We start from the raw sequence: 17563 nt of genomic DNA on the forward strand, positions 1-17563 counted from the left end.
AAGATGCGTTTATATCCTTTGCCTCTCAGGAATGTCTGGCCTTTCACGGGGTCATTCTGTACCCTGTTGCTGTACATTGGAGGTGTAGATATTAGCTGCTTTGGAGTGAAGCCACCGGGAGCGTTTGTTGCATCGTTACTTTCTCAATTTCAAGGTGTGTTAAGGAGGCAGAAACATTCCTTAAAGAGATGCTGTCCACAGTAACCTTAAATTAGCTCTTCCGAGAGTATAGATAAGATGCATGTGCCTGGTTTATTGTGAAAACTACCAGTGCAACAAAAAGGAAAGACTTTGCCCAGAAATACAGTTGCTATTTTATTATTTACACCAATGGAGGAAAATATTGGTATAGATAACAGAGAGCCATACCTAATTTATCCGCTTGGATTCTCAAAGTCTTAAGCCAGTATAGTGCCAGGAAGCTATGGCAGTAGATTGCAGTCCTTTTATGAGAAAGCTGTTGCGTAGAGGATGAGAGTCGACCCACTTAGCAGAAGTACTTGATATTGCCTTGAAGTGAGCATTTGTTGCTACACATCTCAGTATTACCTTCAGATCTTCGATGTCTATTTTCAAAAACAAACTCACAGCTACATTTTTCTATAGAAATCTTCGATATTTCCAAACTTGGGTGGGTTGTGCTTCTGTGTTATTGGGAAGGGACTGAACATATCATGTTAGTGACATCTCTGAACTTTATCACTGTGTTAGATTTAAGATCTGTTTGTATTTTCAACTTTACAGTAGAGTAGAAACTGGTTTCTGTTATTCTTTATTTCTTATAATCAAATTTTATCTTGTTTATCTTTCTCTGGTCAGCCCTAAACATTACTGTGAGGCTCCAACACTTTTTTCCACGCTTGCACAAGCTCCTTGAAAGGAAACTTACCTAGTCACATTCTGTCTGTTTTATTATAATGTGCTCTGAAGTTCTAAGATAAATAAAATCTACATCTAAATTATCTGGGCGTGATTTGCAGATACATCACCTGAGGAAAGGTAGCAACGTTCTTTACTATTCTTTTCATCTGAGCCACTGAGATACACGGCCTGAAGAACTTCCCTGCTGAAAAGGAGCGTGCAAAGCAAAGGAATGCTTGCCATAACAAGGAACTACAGACACCCTGCTGTGGCTGGGACGGCGATTCGGAAGAGCTGACATCCCTTGGTTATTCCAGCCAGTTTAATTGACTTCATAAGATCCTTTCATTCTTAAAATGCTGTCAGCTCGGGTGACGTCTCCATTCTTTCTCCTAATGGGTGTTCCATGCCATTTCATCTCCTCTAAACCTTTGAATCCTTGCTCAAGAACACGGGCCCTCCATGGCTTACGTTACAGTTCTCCATCTGGAGTAAATATCCGTGCCTTCAGTTTTCATTGCTGACTTCCACTTCTAATCCCCACCACCACCCCTATAGGCAGTGGCATGCCTTTCTCTGTCATCTTTGCATGTGTCATTTCGGGAGTCAGCATGGTAGATTGTGAGCTGAGAAGTGAAGGCGCTTCGTGGATTTCATTACAAAGAGAGCAGTCAGGCCCCTGAATTCTCATGATCTTCCTGTGTAAGCATCTCCCTGATAAAGCAGGGAATGTTTTATCCTGTTCCTTAGCCTTTTTAGCCAAAAGAGGAAGATAAGGACACAGCTTTCTTGTTAGTATGAACATGCATGTGTGCTTCTGTGCACATGTGAGTGTTGCTCCTATAAGCATCTTTTTTCTGTCTGTCTCTCCATATAGAGCCAAAAGACAGTGATGAGCAAAAGTCTATTTCTGGAAAATGCAGATAACTCCAGGTTTCAAGAAAGATTTCCTTTTCAGTGATATTGCGTTGCATCATGATTTGCAATAATCAATTTGATAATTATTGACTTACTGGCTCAGCTCATGAATAATGCCCCAGATTTAGACTAGTATGGCAAAAGGATTTGAATCAGGTAGTGCTTTTTGTTCCCTTGGAGCATTTGTCTTGCTTGACTGTTCTGGACTTCAGCCAACTGCCAGAAAGGCATTTTTCCTGCTGTCTTTGTGTAGTGGGATATGTGTCGCTTACGTGTTCACTGGGGGAGTTTCCAGCGCACTACAGCTCATTGTTGGCTTTCCTTTTACCAGTGTGCCATTGGGATGACTAAGAATGGATGCCTGTTTCTCCTTTTCTCTAAGAATCCATCTGAAGAGAGGCTGGATCTCATTACTATAAATATTGTTTTCATCACAACCTACCTCACTGATTCTGAGGGAGAGGAACACCTTTGGCTGCTGTGGAAACTATAATACTTGATGGCTTGTTAAATTATCATTGTTGTGTATACACTAATTTAGATACAATAGCTCTGTTGCTAGGAGAAGCTTCAGAACGGAAGGGCTTGGCTGACTGCAGATTGCCTGTGTCACAGAGTCAGGAAAGTCTGCAGAACTTGCTGTCCTCAGAGGGAGTTTGCAGTTCTGCTGGCTGGAAACCTTGGAAATTCTCAGTTCAGTGACTATTCCCCCAGCATATGTGATGTGATATTTTGATGCTTGCTTACTCTATCATCTGTTTAATTAGCTTGAGAGACTGAAAGGATTTGAAAGCCCTCGGCGCCTGTGTGGTCAAGAGCTCTGAGACTCAAAATGTTCACACTTGGTACTCTTGAGAGCAAGATGCATGGACTTGTGTTGATGCGCTAACAATGTTTGAAAAGTACTCGGTGGCTCTATGTGTGGGTTATTTTTTTCCCATTTCTATAATTATTTGTGCTGGTGTGATGTGGTCTTTGCCTTTATGAAACACATCCTGCTGTTGCAGATTTTTCTGGGTAGGAGAGTACCCCCTGACTCACCCCCACCTCCTCAGAATGCATGTGAGACAGAGATAGTTGGGCTGATGTCCAGAGAAGGCTGGCTTCTGGACAAGATTAGAAAGCCAGGGAGTCTTATACAACCTTTTTACATTTGAAAGTAGACACTTATTTAGGATTGTAGGTGCTTTGTGACATGGCCTAAACACTACTCTTTTTTTTTTTTAATAAAGAAAATTCAAGGTTCAGTTGGCTGCCATGAAAGGATAGTAGCAGTTTTCTGACCTCGGTTGTAGCTTACGAGAAAATGAAGTCTTCATCCTGCACCAGAGCAGGCATGGACTCAGTTCCCAAACTCTCACCTAACTTACATACACAGTGAGTGCCTAGATACTGCGCAGAAGGATGTTCTAGAAGTTGTTGCTTCTTTTGACAAGGTCACATGGGTAGCACATTTATGTCATGTCCTCAAGAATTACAGATTTTTTTTTTTGAAGATTTATTTATTTATACACATGAGCACATGCCTGCATGACAGAAGAGGGTATCAGGTCACATTATAGATGGTTGTGAGCCACCATGTGGTTGCTGGGACCTCTGGAAGAGCAAACAGTGCTCTTAACCTAGGAGCCATCTCTCCAGCCCCGAATTACAGATTCTTATGTCTGCTCTGGACTCTGTATCCCAAACCAAAGACAAAAGAACATCTGTTTGTGTCTACTGCTCTCCAGTGACAGTTTCCTTCTTCTCTCCATCAGGACACCCAGAAGGCAAAGCAGTTCCTGCCCTTTCTTCAGCGGGCAGGCCGTTCTGAGGCCGTGGTGGAGTATGTCTTCAGTGGCTCTCGCCTCAAGCTCTATTTACCTAAGGAGACCTGCCTCATCACCTTCCTGCTGGCAGGTGAGTTTCATGTCACATGTGACTCTGAATGTCCTTCTGGGGAAGTGACCCTGTCGCCTCAAGACCTCTTAGTTGTCTACCCCACTATGCTCGTGCCTTTGGAGAATAGTTTGAAAGACGGCACAGAAGCTCATCCTGCTTAGATGGACAGAATTGTAAGCCTAGAAAGCACGTTATGAAGTCCCCACACTTGGGATTAGTTGTTTAACGCCATGTGCTCCTGCCACGTGAACAGTAGGTGGGCCTCAGGGGCTGAGCTGCCCTTGGAGTTCCCCAGGCGGTGCCACTTGCTCCTCCTTTCCTCTTTTTCTAAGGTCGTCGGAAGCCCAGGCCTTTAGGAAAGCCTATCCGTGACACGGCTTTCACAGGCTCCCACCTCTGTGGCATGTTTTGTTGAATGGGGGTGACATGCTAGGGCCAGCCTTCTACCTTTCCTCGCCGCCTTGCACTCACATATCGTAGCCTGCCTTTCTGGGTTGCTCTGTTTCCCCAGCCAGCGAGACTGTTTGAACTGTGCTCTTCGAACAGCTTACATTTATGTATTCAGGGAATAAACCACCTCGCTTCTTGGCTGCTGGCAAATAATAAAGATATTTATTTCTAGTCAGCCCTTGCAGAAGCTGTGGTCTTTGAAGGAATGCTGTCGTTTCATCCTTCCACCGCCACGCGCGCTCCTCCGCTCTCAAAGGACACGTGCCGCTGTGTCCCCGCATGCACGCTGTCTTTACTGTTACTGTCCTCTTGCCTCAGCAAGGCTGTTGAATTCTTGCATAGAATTTGCTGCGGCTAAAGAAGAGCATGAGATTCGCTTTCTGTCTGTCCACCGCCAGATCCCCATGGCCCCTTTCTCCTGGAAGGCACTGAGAGCTTGTCTATGGAAGGGGCTCCCTCGGGCCCCAACTAAAAGGCTTGAGTTCTATGCAGCAAGCCACTCCCTGAACACCTGGCTCTGTGGCTCACTGCTGCTGCTTGACCGTCCTTTCTTGACAAGGCACCTCAAGAGCTCTTACCACTTAGATAGTTGCTACACAGCTCTGTCGGATTCCTGAAAGGACCGAGTGAAGTATGACTGTGCTCGGGGCAGGGGTGGAAAGGAGGCTTGAATCAAATCCACACCTTACTGGGGGGCCAGATGTGTTTCTGCTGCGGCAGGTGTAGTGAGGTGAAGCTGTGGGGCGCACGAGGCTGTCCTGCAGCCATTGTGCCCTGTTCCTCAGATTTCTGTAGCTGGAAGGGCTCGTGGCTGTGAATTCTTGTTCTGGGGTTTGAGGTATATGTTCATCTGATTCTCTGCTTTGCCCAGAAAACAAAAGCAGCCTCTTGGCGGTGTGCAGTTTAGTCCAGGGTAAACGGTAGAAAAGGTCTCATTGTTTCCCAGAAACCTGGCCTCAGAGGAAGGAAAACACTGCTTTCTAAACTCAGCTCCTTAAACGGTGCCAGCTCAAGGCGTGTGCTTAGTAGGAGAGTTCCCTCAGGTGCTGCTTGTTACACCTTGCTTAGAAGAAAGCCATGCTACTGCGGCAGTCATTTCCTTGTACACTTAGCATTTAGTTCCGAGACATGGCCCGAAAGAGCCTACATAGCAGCAAGGGCATGCTAAAAGGTGCAATCACAAATATTTAGGAGTAACTTCACTCTTGTCTAGTAGGAGTGCGTGGAGAAAGTCAGGTATCAGAAGCTTGAGCCTTGAAGTGGGTTTGTGAAGGCCAAGGTTAAAGCCACCACACTGATATGAGCTAGTTAGAGGAATGGGTATTTGGTTTGGCCTTAGGTGTGTAATCTTTTTAGTTTCCATAGAAATGTTGAAGCTCATCAGAGGAGCCTGGGCAAATACTAAGATCAGGGAGTGCTCAGCATGTGTAGCACTTCAGGCTCTTTGGGGCCTCTGGTATAGCTTTAGGAGTGATTTATTCCACCTCATATGTGAGGTAAACAACCCAGGAACTCCAGCATAGGCTAAGGGTTCGTGTGCACACCGAGAAAATACGGTCCAGGGAATAACAAAGACCGTTGAGAGCAGTCCTCGGGAAGCTAAGGAGACAGAGCACCCTGAGGAGCCAGCACTGTCAGAGGTCACATAGAAGATCAAGTGTAAAAGCAGTGAAATAATTTTGTACTGTTTATCAGTCAGAAAGGCGCAGGGGCCTTTGTCAGTATATTTTCATCAGAGTTGTCAACCAAAGGCAGATTCCAGATGATTAGAAAATACCCCTGGCTGCTCCTTAGAAGCGAACTTAGCAGATACAGATTGCTCAACCAACAGAGAACGGGAAATAGTGCATTAAAATGAAAGCTGACAATCCTGGTTGTGACTTGATGTGTGGGGAGTGCTGGTATGGGGTAGGGGGAATCCCCTTTTGTGGGGAGTGGAGAGGAGGAAGGGGAAATAAGAGACAAGGAGGGAGGGGCCACCCTTGGGATATAAAGTACATAAACTGAAATTTTTTTTAAAAATGAGAGCTGACTGGGTAAGGTGGCAAAAGTGTATCAGCATCTTGGGTACTTCTGAAATAGATACATGCTTTCAAATCATGAAGGTGGTATGTTAGAGTTGGGAAGCTCTCCAGTTCAACTGATTTTCTTAAAACAGTTGTAGAATGTTAGGTAAAACTCAATAAAATCTTCATATAAAAAAGAGAGTAGCCAGAACTGGTGGTAAAAACCTATAATCATAGTACTGAATAATTGGAAGCCGGATGATCAAGAGTTTGAGGCCAGCCAGTCTCTGTTTTATGTCAAGGCTAACCTGGGCTAGATGAGACCCTGTCTCCAAAGACAGATATGTGGGCATGGGGAAAGTGGAGAAAAGTCCCAGGAAACACAATTTAAAGTGCTGAGGGGACCCAGTTGAGAATTCCAAGAAATAAAGGCGATTGTGATAGGATAAAGAAAAACATAGTGACCTGGAGAAGATGAGAGCTGAACATAGGTGAGAGTCTGCTTAGAGAGAGCGTTGGGTTGACTGAGAGTCTGCTTAGAGAGAGCGTTGGGTTGACAGAGTCCGCTTAGAGAGACCATTGGGACAGTAAAGGTGAGTGTGAGTGTGGACCTGGAGACCTGCCTATGGCTGTTCACTGGAACAGTCTGTTCTCATGACACAACTCACTCCACACCATATGAAAGGACACTATAAAAGTGATCTCTGCTTGCAACTAGGGAAGAGTTTGCATTGCAGTTCTCAAGGGGAAAGTCAAGACGTTTGTTGAGATCATTCCCCTCTGTACTGCCCTCATTAATCCCAGCCTTTTGGAGAGCCCTCTGTACTTGAAGATGGGATGGACACTTTCCATTTTTACGTGGCCTTTTTTTTTTGGGCAGACGGCCCCACAGCTTGATAGGGAGCGGCATTTGGCCGGAGCCAGCTGGCCTCTCTGTCACGGTCCCTGCACCCTGTACGTGAAGTGATTGTTTAGTCAGGTGGCTGGGCAGGTGGGCGGGCACGTCAGCTGCAGCTGGCAGGTCAGCACCTCCTCACAGCTCTTGCCCTTTAGTCCTCTCAGCACCTGGCTTAGGTTTGGTCAGCGAGCAGATGACCTTAGCTCATCAGAGCCGAGACGGTTCAAGGTCCCTGAGCCTGCTGCTGTGGCCTCCGATGCACACTCTTGTCTTGGAGCAGTTCGTAGTCCATTCCTATCCCGAGTTAGCGGGGAGCTGAGAGCCCCAGGCAGCTTGTATGTGTTTTTAAAGCACCGGTTTTCTCAAGCAGCAGCTAGTGAGCCGTGCACATTTCCCCCACTGCAACAACAGAAGCACACCGTTAGTCTTCGATTTCAGGGCGTGCTCACTCAGCCGCCACGTGTGTTACGCCTTATTTTGATATCTGTCTAAGAAAGACTGAATCATATGTTTGCAAAGCATGTACCTTTTGACTCCTGTTTTTATGCCCATGAAGCGCGTGCCCTACTATTACCATGGCCTCTCTGTGAAGCTTTCTCACTGTATATCATGTGCTGCCTCTTGGGCATCAAGGCCATGCTGGGGGCACAATTCAGGAAACAGTCACCCTGACTGAGCCTAGCAGGTATCAAGGCAGTGTCCTGTAAACAAAATGCCTTCTCCAGAATTAAAAGAGAAGAATAATGTGAGGCTTCGGGTACAGTGATGTAAGGAATCTTAAATCAGGTATTTGGGAACTTTTGCCAGCCTAGGCTAAGACATATCCAGGCCTCTCCCTGGTTGCGTTTCCATGTTATAAAACACAATGCGGTGTGGTGACTTACAAGCCAAGGTGAGTGGAGAGAGGGGCCAGCGTAGACAGCACTCACCTTACACAGAACTCTTGGGACAAACTGCCTAGATGGCAGCAGCTACTTGGCAGGGGTTCCGTGTGGATCACAGCAGGTGACTTATAATTAACCAGTTACCTGGGCACATGAAAAAGGACTAGAAAATGAGGCCTCCCTTTGCTTGCCCTTTGGCATCTATTTTACTTTTCTGTCTCTCTTTCTGATTACAGCTCCCCCCTGTGATTCGTTCTGACAAGGTTCTAGATGTCTGCGTTTTAATGAGTGGTAGTGGGTTTTCTCATGATGAATAAAAGGTGTGGCTATGTGTCTCTCCTTCCACCTTGAATGCCTTTGAATAGTGTTTCATTTCCTTCCCTCACTTTAAAGTCTCTTCTCCAGCCTGTTGTAATTGGAATATCAACTGCTTGTTTCAATAGACCAAAAACTTGTAATGAGAGGAAGGGAGGGAAGGTAAATAGGAGTATCCTTCTCATCTCCGGGCCCCTGGAATGGTGGATCCCCATTGATTACCAGTGCCTAACCAAATTACACAATTAAAGCCAATGTATGTTTAAGTGAGAAATCCCATTCTGCTATCACAGAGGTGCTAATGAATCAGCCTGTTACTGTGGTTGTGTTTGCTGGGCTTCTATCCTTAATTAAGCAATTACAGGGTCTGCTGATACTTATGAATTCCTTTCAGATGTTTTAATTGAATTGCAACTTAATGGATATTTGTAAAGTGGGGTATTCTTTCTCCTGGGACTTCCCAGTTTGGATGTCTCCTCTGCCTGTGTGTTTTCAGTTGGGACCCATCACCTAGCATGGACAGCTTGACAGGAGGCCTTCCTGGGGGTTCTCCAGTTCTTTATTTTTTCATAATAAAATTAGAGTTAAGTTCATTTAGATCACTAATAGGAAATAATCAGCCCAGCAGGTTTGGGGAAAAATTTTGATAAGGCCCAGAGTTTTCATAAGTTTATTTTAAGGGTGATACATAAATTAACAAGATAGTTTATTTTCTCAAATAACCTTTAATCTAGTAGTATTAACAGCCATATAAAACCAAGATCTGTCTTAGTTCCTTCTGTGTCGGGACTGTGAAATAGCTAAGCTAAGAATGGATAATGTCTACAAGGGAAGAAATGGATTTTGGCTGTCAGTTCTGGAAGCTGGATCATGTAAGGTCCTGGTGGTCCAGCATCTGCCAGCATCTTCTGTGCGGACCTCCTGCCTCTGGTGGAAGAATTGAAGGGCAAGTATGTGAATAAGAGAAGGGAAACTCTGAGAGCAGGGTACTTCCTAACGGCTTGCTCCTCCAATAAATAATTCATCCCTAAAGTCCCTGCCTCCCAACACTGACGCTGTACCAGTTAGATTCAGCATGAATTTTACTGGGGTGAAGGGGCGTGGGGAGAGAGTAATGCAGGTTGGCAAGCCAGATTCAAAGCACAGCAAAGGTATAGAGGAAAGATCAAGTAATTGAGGGATGGAAAATCCTCCAGGGGAGGTAACATTTGAGCATCCAAGAAGATGGAGCTCTTTTCTTTAGGCAAATTGCTATTAACTCATCTAGGCAGAACACCTTTGTCTATATCAGTTCTCAGAGTTGCCTTAAAGGAAGGATGTGGTCGTCATCATCACTTTTCTCTGCTTCTGTATTAGTACAGAAACATCTTCTCAAGGGCTTTCCTGCCACTGAGCTTCCAAGGCCTCAGCTTGGAGTCTCTACATGCTCACCACTGGCCAGGCAGGTAAAAATGCCAACCTCTGACTCTAGGCTCTGTGTACCAGCTTTAACTCATGAATCAGCCCCAAATGGGCTGCCTCATAACTTACGAGACATTCATTGGTGTGGTTACTTAATAATGTTTTTTAGCCTCTGGGCACTGTCTAAGGAACATAGAAATGCATGATAAAGTTAGAACCTTCTAACAGGAAGGAATGTATAAACATAAAGGGAACAAATATTTTAAGGATAAAATAAGGCTTGGTCACATCAGTAATCCCAGCACATGGAGGCTAAGGCAGGAAGATTGCCATATTTCCAGGCCAGCCTGGAGTATAGGCTCAAAACTATAATAACAGCAAAATGAAGCGTGAAGTAGGAGAAGCGTACCTTAAATGACAAACACATGAGAAGCGCCTGGAGATTCTGAAGCAAAGTAAACATTGTGACACTCTTAGAGGGCCAAGGCTGTCCTTCTTGTAACTGGAACTTAAAGATTTGGAGACCAGTGGGCCAGCTGCAGGTTTGGGCCAAGGCAGGGCAGCCTGATGCATAGTATTTCAATGGATCAGATGAGGAGAGGGCTGCTTAGTAAGAGCGTAGAAGTGTCCATATCTGAGGATGAACCATAGGGCTCAGAAGAACATATTGGAGGGTTTCATGGAGAAAGAGATGGACTTTGATTTGTTCAGTAGCTGCTTCCTTGATAGAGGCAAAGTAATAAAGTCATCGGTAAAAATGAATTTGTTCAGTACAGTTTAAGTAGCCGCAGACCAAGTAGCTAAAACACTTAAGGGTTCTCATTTCCAGGTTCCTCATTGGTCGTTTCAATCAGACCAGCCTGCTTCTCTTAGCATGATGCTGATGATCAGGGGTGAGGGAGACAGCAAGGCCTCCATGGCAGTCCTGTGCCAGCCTCTGTTAGCCAGGGGCTTCTCAGCTGAGGGAAGGACAGTAGTCATTGTGGTCCCCTCTGTGGAGTCCGTCACTTCCTTAGCCTCCGTGCCATAGAAAGGGGGCCCGCTGGGAGGGGCCCTTGGGATGCCTCTGGCCAGTCACGGGGAAGACCCCCTCTGAACTCTCGTATCCCGCAGAAGCTGATAGTGCTTTTTGTGCTCTTCTTGCTTCAGAGTTTGGTTTAGGTGAGATAAGGGTGCTCCTGGCTACAAACAAAACCCGCCATCCACAGTGAATAAGAGCCGTGAGACGGAGCCAAAAGGAGGCCCATGAGCTTTTCCTCTTTTGCTCCTCCTCCTTCCTTCTTTAAACAAGGCTTCACTCTGAATCTTCCCAGGGTCGGGAAGGATGAAGAGCTTGCCAGGAATCTGATAGACCCACTGGTATATGTCCAGTGCTAGCACCTGTCTCTCTGGTTGTGCCCATTCCGTTGTGTGGCTTCTTTAGAATACAGTTTGGTACAGGGTTGGTGGTGGTGGTTTTCTTTTCAACACCATTCTACCAACTTGCTGCCATTTTCCATCAGCCACTTAGTGCTCATATAATGGCATCCTGTGCTGGCCCACTAGCCACCAGCCCAGCTTTATGGGGAAGTCTGTTTGGCCAGAAGGATTATTGAAGTAGATCCTGGATGCAAGGTAGGCAGTGTAAAAAATGTTTTCATGATCTAAAACGAAAGGGAACGCTGGAGAGACAGCTTAGCAGTTGAGAGCACTTGTCTGCAGGGGCCCCGAGTGTGCTTCCGGCACCCACATGGCAGCTCACAACTCTGTGACTCAGTCCCAGGTGATATGACACTCCCGGCCTCCTCAGGCATCAGGCGAACACATGGTACACAGACCTGCATGCAGGTAAAGTATCCGTACACATAGCGCTCAATTATTTTTTAAGAGAAATGCTGTGTCTTGTCGTGAGCAGTCTCGGGATGAACAGTACACACTACTTGTAAGACATATCTTGGTTGCTCTGAGTGCTACCTCTCACATCTTTCTCACACCAATGTAAGCAGGTTTTATGTCACGTAACCTGGTGCTCATCACCGAACAAAGAAATGGTCTTTGTCCTTCTCTTCAGCCCCAGGTCACTGCTCCTCTTGCAGTTTGCTCATAAAGTTGCTGGGGCTTCTCCAGCTGACGGGCTGTACTTGAATGAGATGGTAGAGTTTGAGTAGGTGCTGCCCACTTAAGTTGTCCACTGTGGGCCATCCTGCTCCTTCCTCCAGCTGGCCTTTATGAGGCCACTGCGGAGGCTCTGGGAGCTGTCCCTCATCCCACTGCAGTAGTAACATTCCCATTCTGATGCACAAGTACCAACCAGGCTTAGGCCTCATAGGTGCAAGAAGGAGTCACAGAAGTCCCTATCATGTGTGGAAGGTGTCTGAGACACAAATGCTTCCACCACTGAAGCTCTTTTCCATTTAGTTCAATTACTTAGGAGTTTTGGAAAGTCTTAACCAGGGTTTCTTTTCACTTTGCCTGTGGCACAATAAAAGAGACATTTTTGTCTTCTCTGGCTCCCTTCAGGGGCAGCTTACAGGCGTCTAGAGTGGGCTTTGGGCAAACGTCACGCTGGAGCCTTATGGCTTCCCTGCAGTCTCCCTCCTGTGTATTCTATGGCGAGCTCCCCTGCATACCTTGACTGAAGAGGAGGGTATTTAAGTCTGCCATTAGCAGAGGAGCAGAGAAGCCCCTGTCTCCCTGCCCTTGCGTGCCTCCTTTTCCTGAGCTTGTACATCTGCTAGTGATTTTTCTAGGGTTAATTTGGGTGTTTTTATTTTTAAATTGGAACATGGTGTCTGTCTCTCCTCTCTGTGTTTTGGATGCAGCCCCTGCGCTAGGCATGCGGTTATTAACTCCACTGATACAGCAGAACACTCATTAGCATTTGCATTTTAAATTACAAGCTAGAGCAGACGACATTTATGCTATATTTGTACCATTGCCTTCTTCATGAATGATGTTGTATGTGCAGGGAATGCAGAAATAACTCTAAGGCCCTGATATATTTTAGTCTCTTTTTCAGCAAACTGCTATTTCTTTTTACTCCTGATTCTCATTGTTTAATAGGGAATTTTTTTTTTATTCTTTTCCAAGTTTAGACATACTCGTGAGTGCTGCTGATTGGGAAATGCTAACAACAACCAACCCTTCGTATCAAAATAGGCGTATTGCGTAGAGTGGCCATCTTTCTCACTCACGAGGTGTTCCTTGTAAGCAGCCTGCTTTGATTTGAGAAGAGCAGCGTTCTCTCCTTCCTGGAGCAGTGGCTGGGAAGACATAGCAACAGATACTGCTCGTGCTCGTGTCTGGGCCCAGATCCTCCTTTCTGAAGGGATTAGCCAGTGGTCACTTGCTAACTAACACCTGCTAGTGCTCTGCCCTGCAGAGGGAAGAGAAGAAAATGGAGGAGACCTTCAAGGGTCTACCTTGGGACTTGACTGCATTGCGCACCAGGCTGTACGATGCCAGCACAGCAGTAGGCCCCTTATGAGAGGTGTCGGCCACTAAATCCTCCTGCCCAGCTCCTGCTCGATGGCAGATGGTAACCTCATCACGTAGGTGCTGAGAACCAGAAAAGCACTTCAGTTCCAGTTCCAGGGGCTTCCTACCTAGCATCTGCCGACTGAGGGCAGAGAGCAAGCTCTGGCTGGTAGGCCTGCACCCATGCTGTGATTTTCCTATAATCCATGTCTGGTTGTGTTTCTTTGAGTTCTCTTAGAGCCTTCTTTTGTTAGTTCTTTTACCCACACACTTACACACTTTTAAAATAGCATGGAAGGAATTCAGAAGTGCATACTGAACATGAAAGATGCATTCTGGGTAAGCAAGCAAAATTCTGCAGTTGATCTAAGTTATCCCTTTCTGTCTAAGGGCTTCCCTCCTCTGAGACCCACTCTGCTAATGAGTTCCTGAGGAGGTAAGGCGTGCACACCTGTGAGGCCGGCGAGCCACACGCGTGCAGCGCCCTAACTCAGGGCCTAGTGCCTACAGCTGGACGTGCGCTCTCTGGCTGCACATTGCCTGGCATGTGCAAGGCTCTGAGCCCAGTCATCAGCACTGATTTTCAAAAATAAAAGAAAACCCTGCCTCTTTAATGTGTCCTATAAGTAGTGAGGAAATTACGTGATGTGGACAAACAGCACTCTACCTACTTTCCTGATGCTCCACCTCCTGCTGTGAGCTTGAGCAGTAAGAACTGTCATGTCAGACTTCGTATTTCTTGAGGGGTTATGTCTAGAAGAATGAAGGATGGGTGTGGTAGCTTTCATTTGTTCAACATAGTAGCACTTGGCTTGTATTACTTTCCTAAATTCCATTTCACATATTTGATGCAGGCTTCTGTGTGTCTTCTAGTTTGTATTAGTTGGTCTTATAATGCTGATTCAGAATTCTCCCTGAGAAATCCACACCCAGCATGACAGATACTGAAGTCAGTTCACCAAATGGGCTCCAAGGTCAAGTGGGAGTCCTAGCATTTACACATCCCAGTTCAGGCTGTGCGGACTCCCTCCACACACATCACCTTCCGTGAACAAAGCTCATGGGCAGCTCTCTTTAGGACCTGGGGGACAGTGGGCAGTAGCTTGGCTGTCAAATGTTTGCCCAGCATGCTGGACACTCTGAGTTCAGTCCCCAGCTCTGTGTAAACTGGGCTTGATGTTCTGTGCTTGGAACTCCATCCCCCTGTAGGTGAAGGCAGAAAGAGCCGAGAGCCATATGTCATCTGTGGCTGCATAGCAAGTTTAAAAACAGTCAGCCTGGACTACACGGGGCCATTTCAGAACCAGAAAAATTAAAAATAAGAAGTTGATGGACAAGATAGAATGACTAAGAAACTGTTCCACACCTCTGCATCTCTTCTGTGGAAAAGTCCTCTTGGGAACATTCCATGTTTACCACCCATGAGCACAGCTCCTGACGCAGGCATCCTGTGCTCAGGCTTTAGCTTCTTCTGCTTTCTGAGCCCGTTTTCTGGTGAACCTGTTCTCTGGAAACTATACTGTGCTTAACAGGAGAGCCTACATATGCTATCATTCCTTGCTAGAGTGATGGTTGGTCCCCAGAGACACCCAAGTAGTAACACAGGGCAGAAGGATGTGGCTGGCAGTGTGACCTTTGCTGCCCACTCGGGTGATGGGACTGTGGGCATCTAGATCGTACCCTGCATGCTCGTTCAGGAACATTCACAGATGCTGCTTAGGGGTGCTGCTGAGAGCAGACAAGGTGATAGCTCACTAAAGAGCCCTGGAGCCCTAGCTTAGTTCTCTTACACTGGCCATCCAGTTGAAGTGCTGGTTGCTGCACATCCTGCTGAGCTGCATCTCCAGGGGGAAGAGAAAGTGCTTTAACCGAGCCCCACAGCCTCCAAAGCATCCACCCTCTCCACTCTCTGTACCTACGTCCACTATGCCCTGGCTTCCGACAGAAACCGTGAATTAAGTGAGTTAGGAATAAACTGCTTGACTGCGTGTGTGCAGATAGCTTCTTTCACCAGCTATCTGAAGTGCTTTTTGAAATACATAGGAGCCCTTTGTAAGCTGCTTTATAAGCTGTGAAGTCCATTGTTGCTGCTCTCTGCAGCCAGCGTGGCTCTACCCTAAGCAATGTCCCCTGGCTCCTGGCCAGGGCTGGGTGTTGCAAACTCTAGTAAGCAGGAAAGCCACCCACCAGGGTCCCGAGCAGCTGTTGCAGGTTGGAGGATTTGCCGAAATTGAGATTGCTGTTCCCAGATATTGGCACTTGCCTGGTGATGAATGACTGAGTCTGTGCAAGGGGACTCTGTATGCCTTCCTTCAGCCTTTTATTCTCAGCCCTCTATTGTGGCGCCCGCTCAATGGCCCCATTGTGGAGGAGGGCCGCTAAATGCTGGAGTGAGTAGCCTGCCTCTGCCTCTGCCTCCATTCCCTCCTTCAGTTGGCCTGAACTGAGACATTAAGAATAGCTCTTTGATCCCCTGATCTGATTCTTGAGGCAGGAATTTCGTGGGGCATAACACAGATGCCAGTGGCTAAAAATTCAACCTCAAGAGGAAAGAGTACCTGAAAGAGTCTGAAATGTATCCGCTTTGATGACTGGGGTTCTCACCATAACCCACCTGTCTAACCAGAATAGCCGGGGAAGCAAGACCAAAGGTCTACAGAGGTCTGTTCTTATAAACTCAGTAGTGACGGTGTATTTAGCTCTGATGTGAGAACCCAACAGTGACATTCTTAGAGGGCACTGCCATGCTAATTTCTTACTACATGCCTAGTCATGTATGCGTATACTGAAGCTAGTGTTACAATACCATCTTCCTAGAGGCCGACCCAGGCTGAGTGACCTCAGTTAAGGCATTTGTAACCCCTGCTCCAGTCTTAGCCATCACCTCCTGTCATTCATGGTCTTACGTGGGTAAGATGCTTGAAGTCAGGGATATTGCCTGTCTTGTTACCACTTCGTCCTATGCACCATAGCATTGCATAGGATACAGGTGGAACTTGAGTAAATGAATGAATGAGCTGTTTGGGGGTTGGTTTTTTTTGTTTTTGTTTTTTGCTTGGGGGTAACATTTTGATTATTTAAAAATTCAGAAAGTAAATTATTCCCACCATGTTCCCTCAGACTGGTAAAACCATAGCAGTTCTGGCATGTAAGACCAAACTGGATGTCTCTTAAGAGAACCAGAATAATGCTGGGGTCTGCCCCCAAAGTCACTGAGCTCTGAACAGGAGCATTAGCCTCTGTGGCCTCTGTTTTTTCATAAGATAAATGGGTTGAATTTGGTTTCTTTGGCTCATTACTTACTGTTCTGATCTTCTAATAATAGCTTTTGCTTAGTGGGTATTACTGTAGTGGGTTTAGCTGCAGCTACAGTACAATCCCTGTTTTACAAATGAGAAAACGGGTACAGAATTCTGTATTAACCTGCTGAATAACAACACATTTTCTTAATCTTGCTTTATGTGCCCTCAGTGGGAATGTAGTACCCATATTAGCAATGAGCACTTACCCAGACCTCACCACTCACGTTTCTGTAGGCAGCAAGGAGTTTCTTCAGTCTTCGCTCATTTACTGCATCTGCCTGTGCCCTTGCTGGTGAGAAACCAACCCAGGAGCGCCTTTCCTGTAGCATAACCAAAAGCAACGCTTAGAAAGGAGAGGATAAGCACCGCCCCTCCGGGGAAGTGTACTAATGGAGATATAACATTTTAGTCATCATTTGAGGGTTGGATTTGTTTTCGTGGCCCAAGAGGTGACACCTAAGATGAGAGCATGGCCAGGACGTGAGATTGTGGAGAGCGTAGGTCAGACCTGTGGGATGGGTTATGAGCTGGGGTGTTTATGGTCAAATTAACTTTAGCCCTGAGTAAGCAAAGTCCTAAGCCAGTTATTACTGCCAGGACACTTCTAATGGGCCCTGTGCAGCCTTTATAAATTATTCAGCTGCTTTACTAATAAAAGGCCAAGCAACTTGCCTGGTCCTGGCGGTATTTAAGTGGATAGCTGAGAATAGGTTAGAGGGACAGAGGATCTGGTGACCACAAGGGAGCCCTCCTTTGTGACTTGGTGGCAAAAGGGTTAAACAGATGGCCTCGAGTAGTGGTTTGCTGCAAGAATACATAAAGTGGTGTGAAAAGGTTAGCAGTGTTGACTAACAAGGCGCTGTCCACGCTGCTGAGCCATCCTGGCATCCTGTACGCTGGACAGGGTTCTCACCTAACACTGAAGCTGTGGTTCTAAATCACCTGGAGGCATGTTTCCCTACAAACCCTTGTATCTCTTTATTTTTATATGATTTTGAAAGAAAAGTTTTAAAAAAATCAGCACAGTTTCTTCGTTTATTCGTTATTGTATTGTTAACACACTGGGCCATCGGTTATCTGCGTCTGTAAAATCAGAAGATCCAGGTGTGATTGCTGCTCAAGTCCGTAAGAAATGGGAAGAAAGGCTTTGCTTTGCTTTGCTTTGCTTTGCTTTGCTTTGCTTTGCTTTGC

The 17563-nt window shown here is 46.1% G+C and overlaps 1 protein-coding gene across 1 annotated transcript in view; it reads left to right on the forward strand.

The window, feature by feature from the left end:
- Positions 1 to 17563, forward strand: part of Snd1 (staphylococcal nuclease and tudor domain containing 1) — a 397879-nt gene that overhangs the window by 254456 nt on the left and 125860 nt on the right. Inside the window, exon 15 of the mRNA XM_055608222.1 lies at positions 3537 to 3678. Coding sequence (XP_055464197.1) covers positions 3537 to 3678 — 142 coding nt within the window. The remainder of the gene's footprint in view (positions 1 to 3536; positions 3679 to 17563) is intronic.

Source organism: Psammomys obesus, unplaced genomic scaffold (assembly GCF_907164565.1).
Source record: "Psammomys obesus unplaced genomic scaffold, mPsaObe1.curated_primary_1811, whole genome shotgun sequence".
Lineage (NCBI taxonomy): Eukaryota > Metazoa > Chordata > Mammalia > Rodentia > Muridae > Psammomys > Psammomys obesus.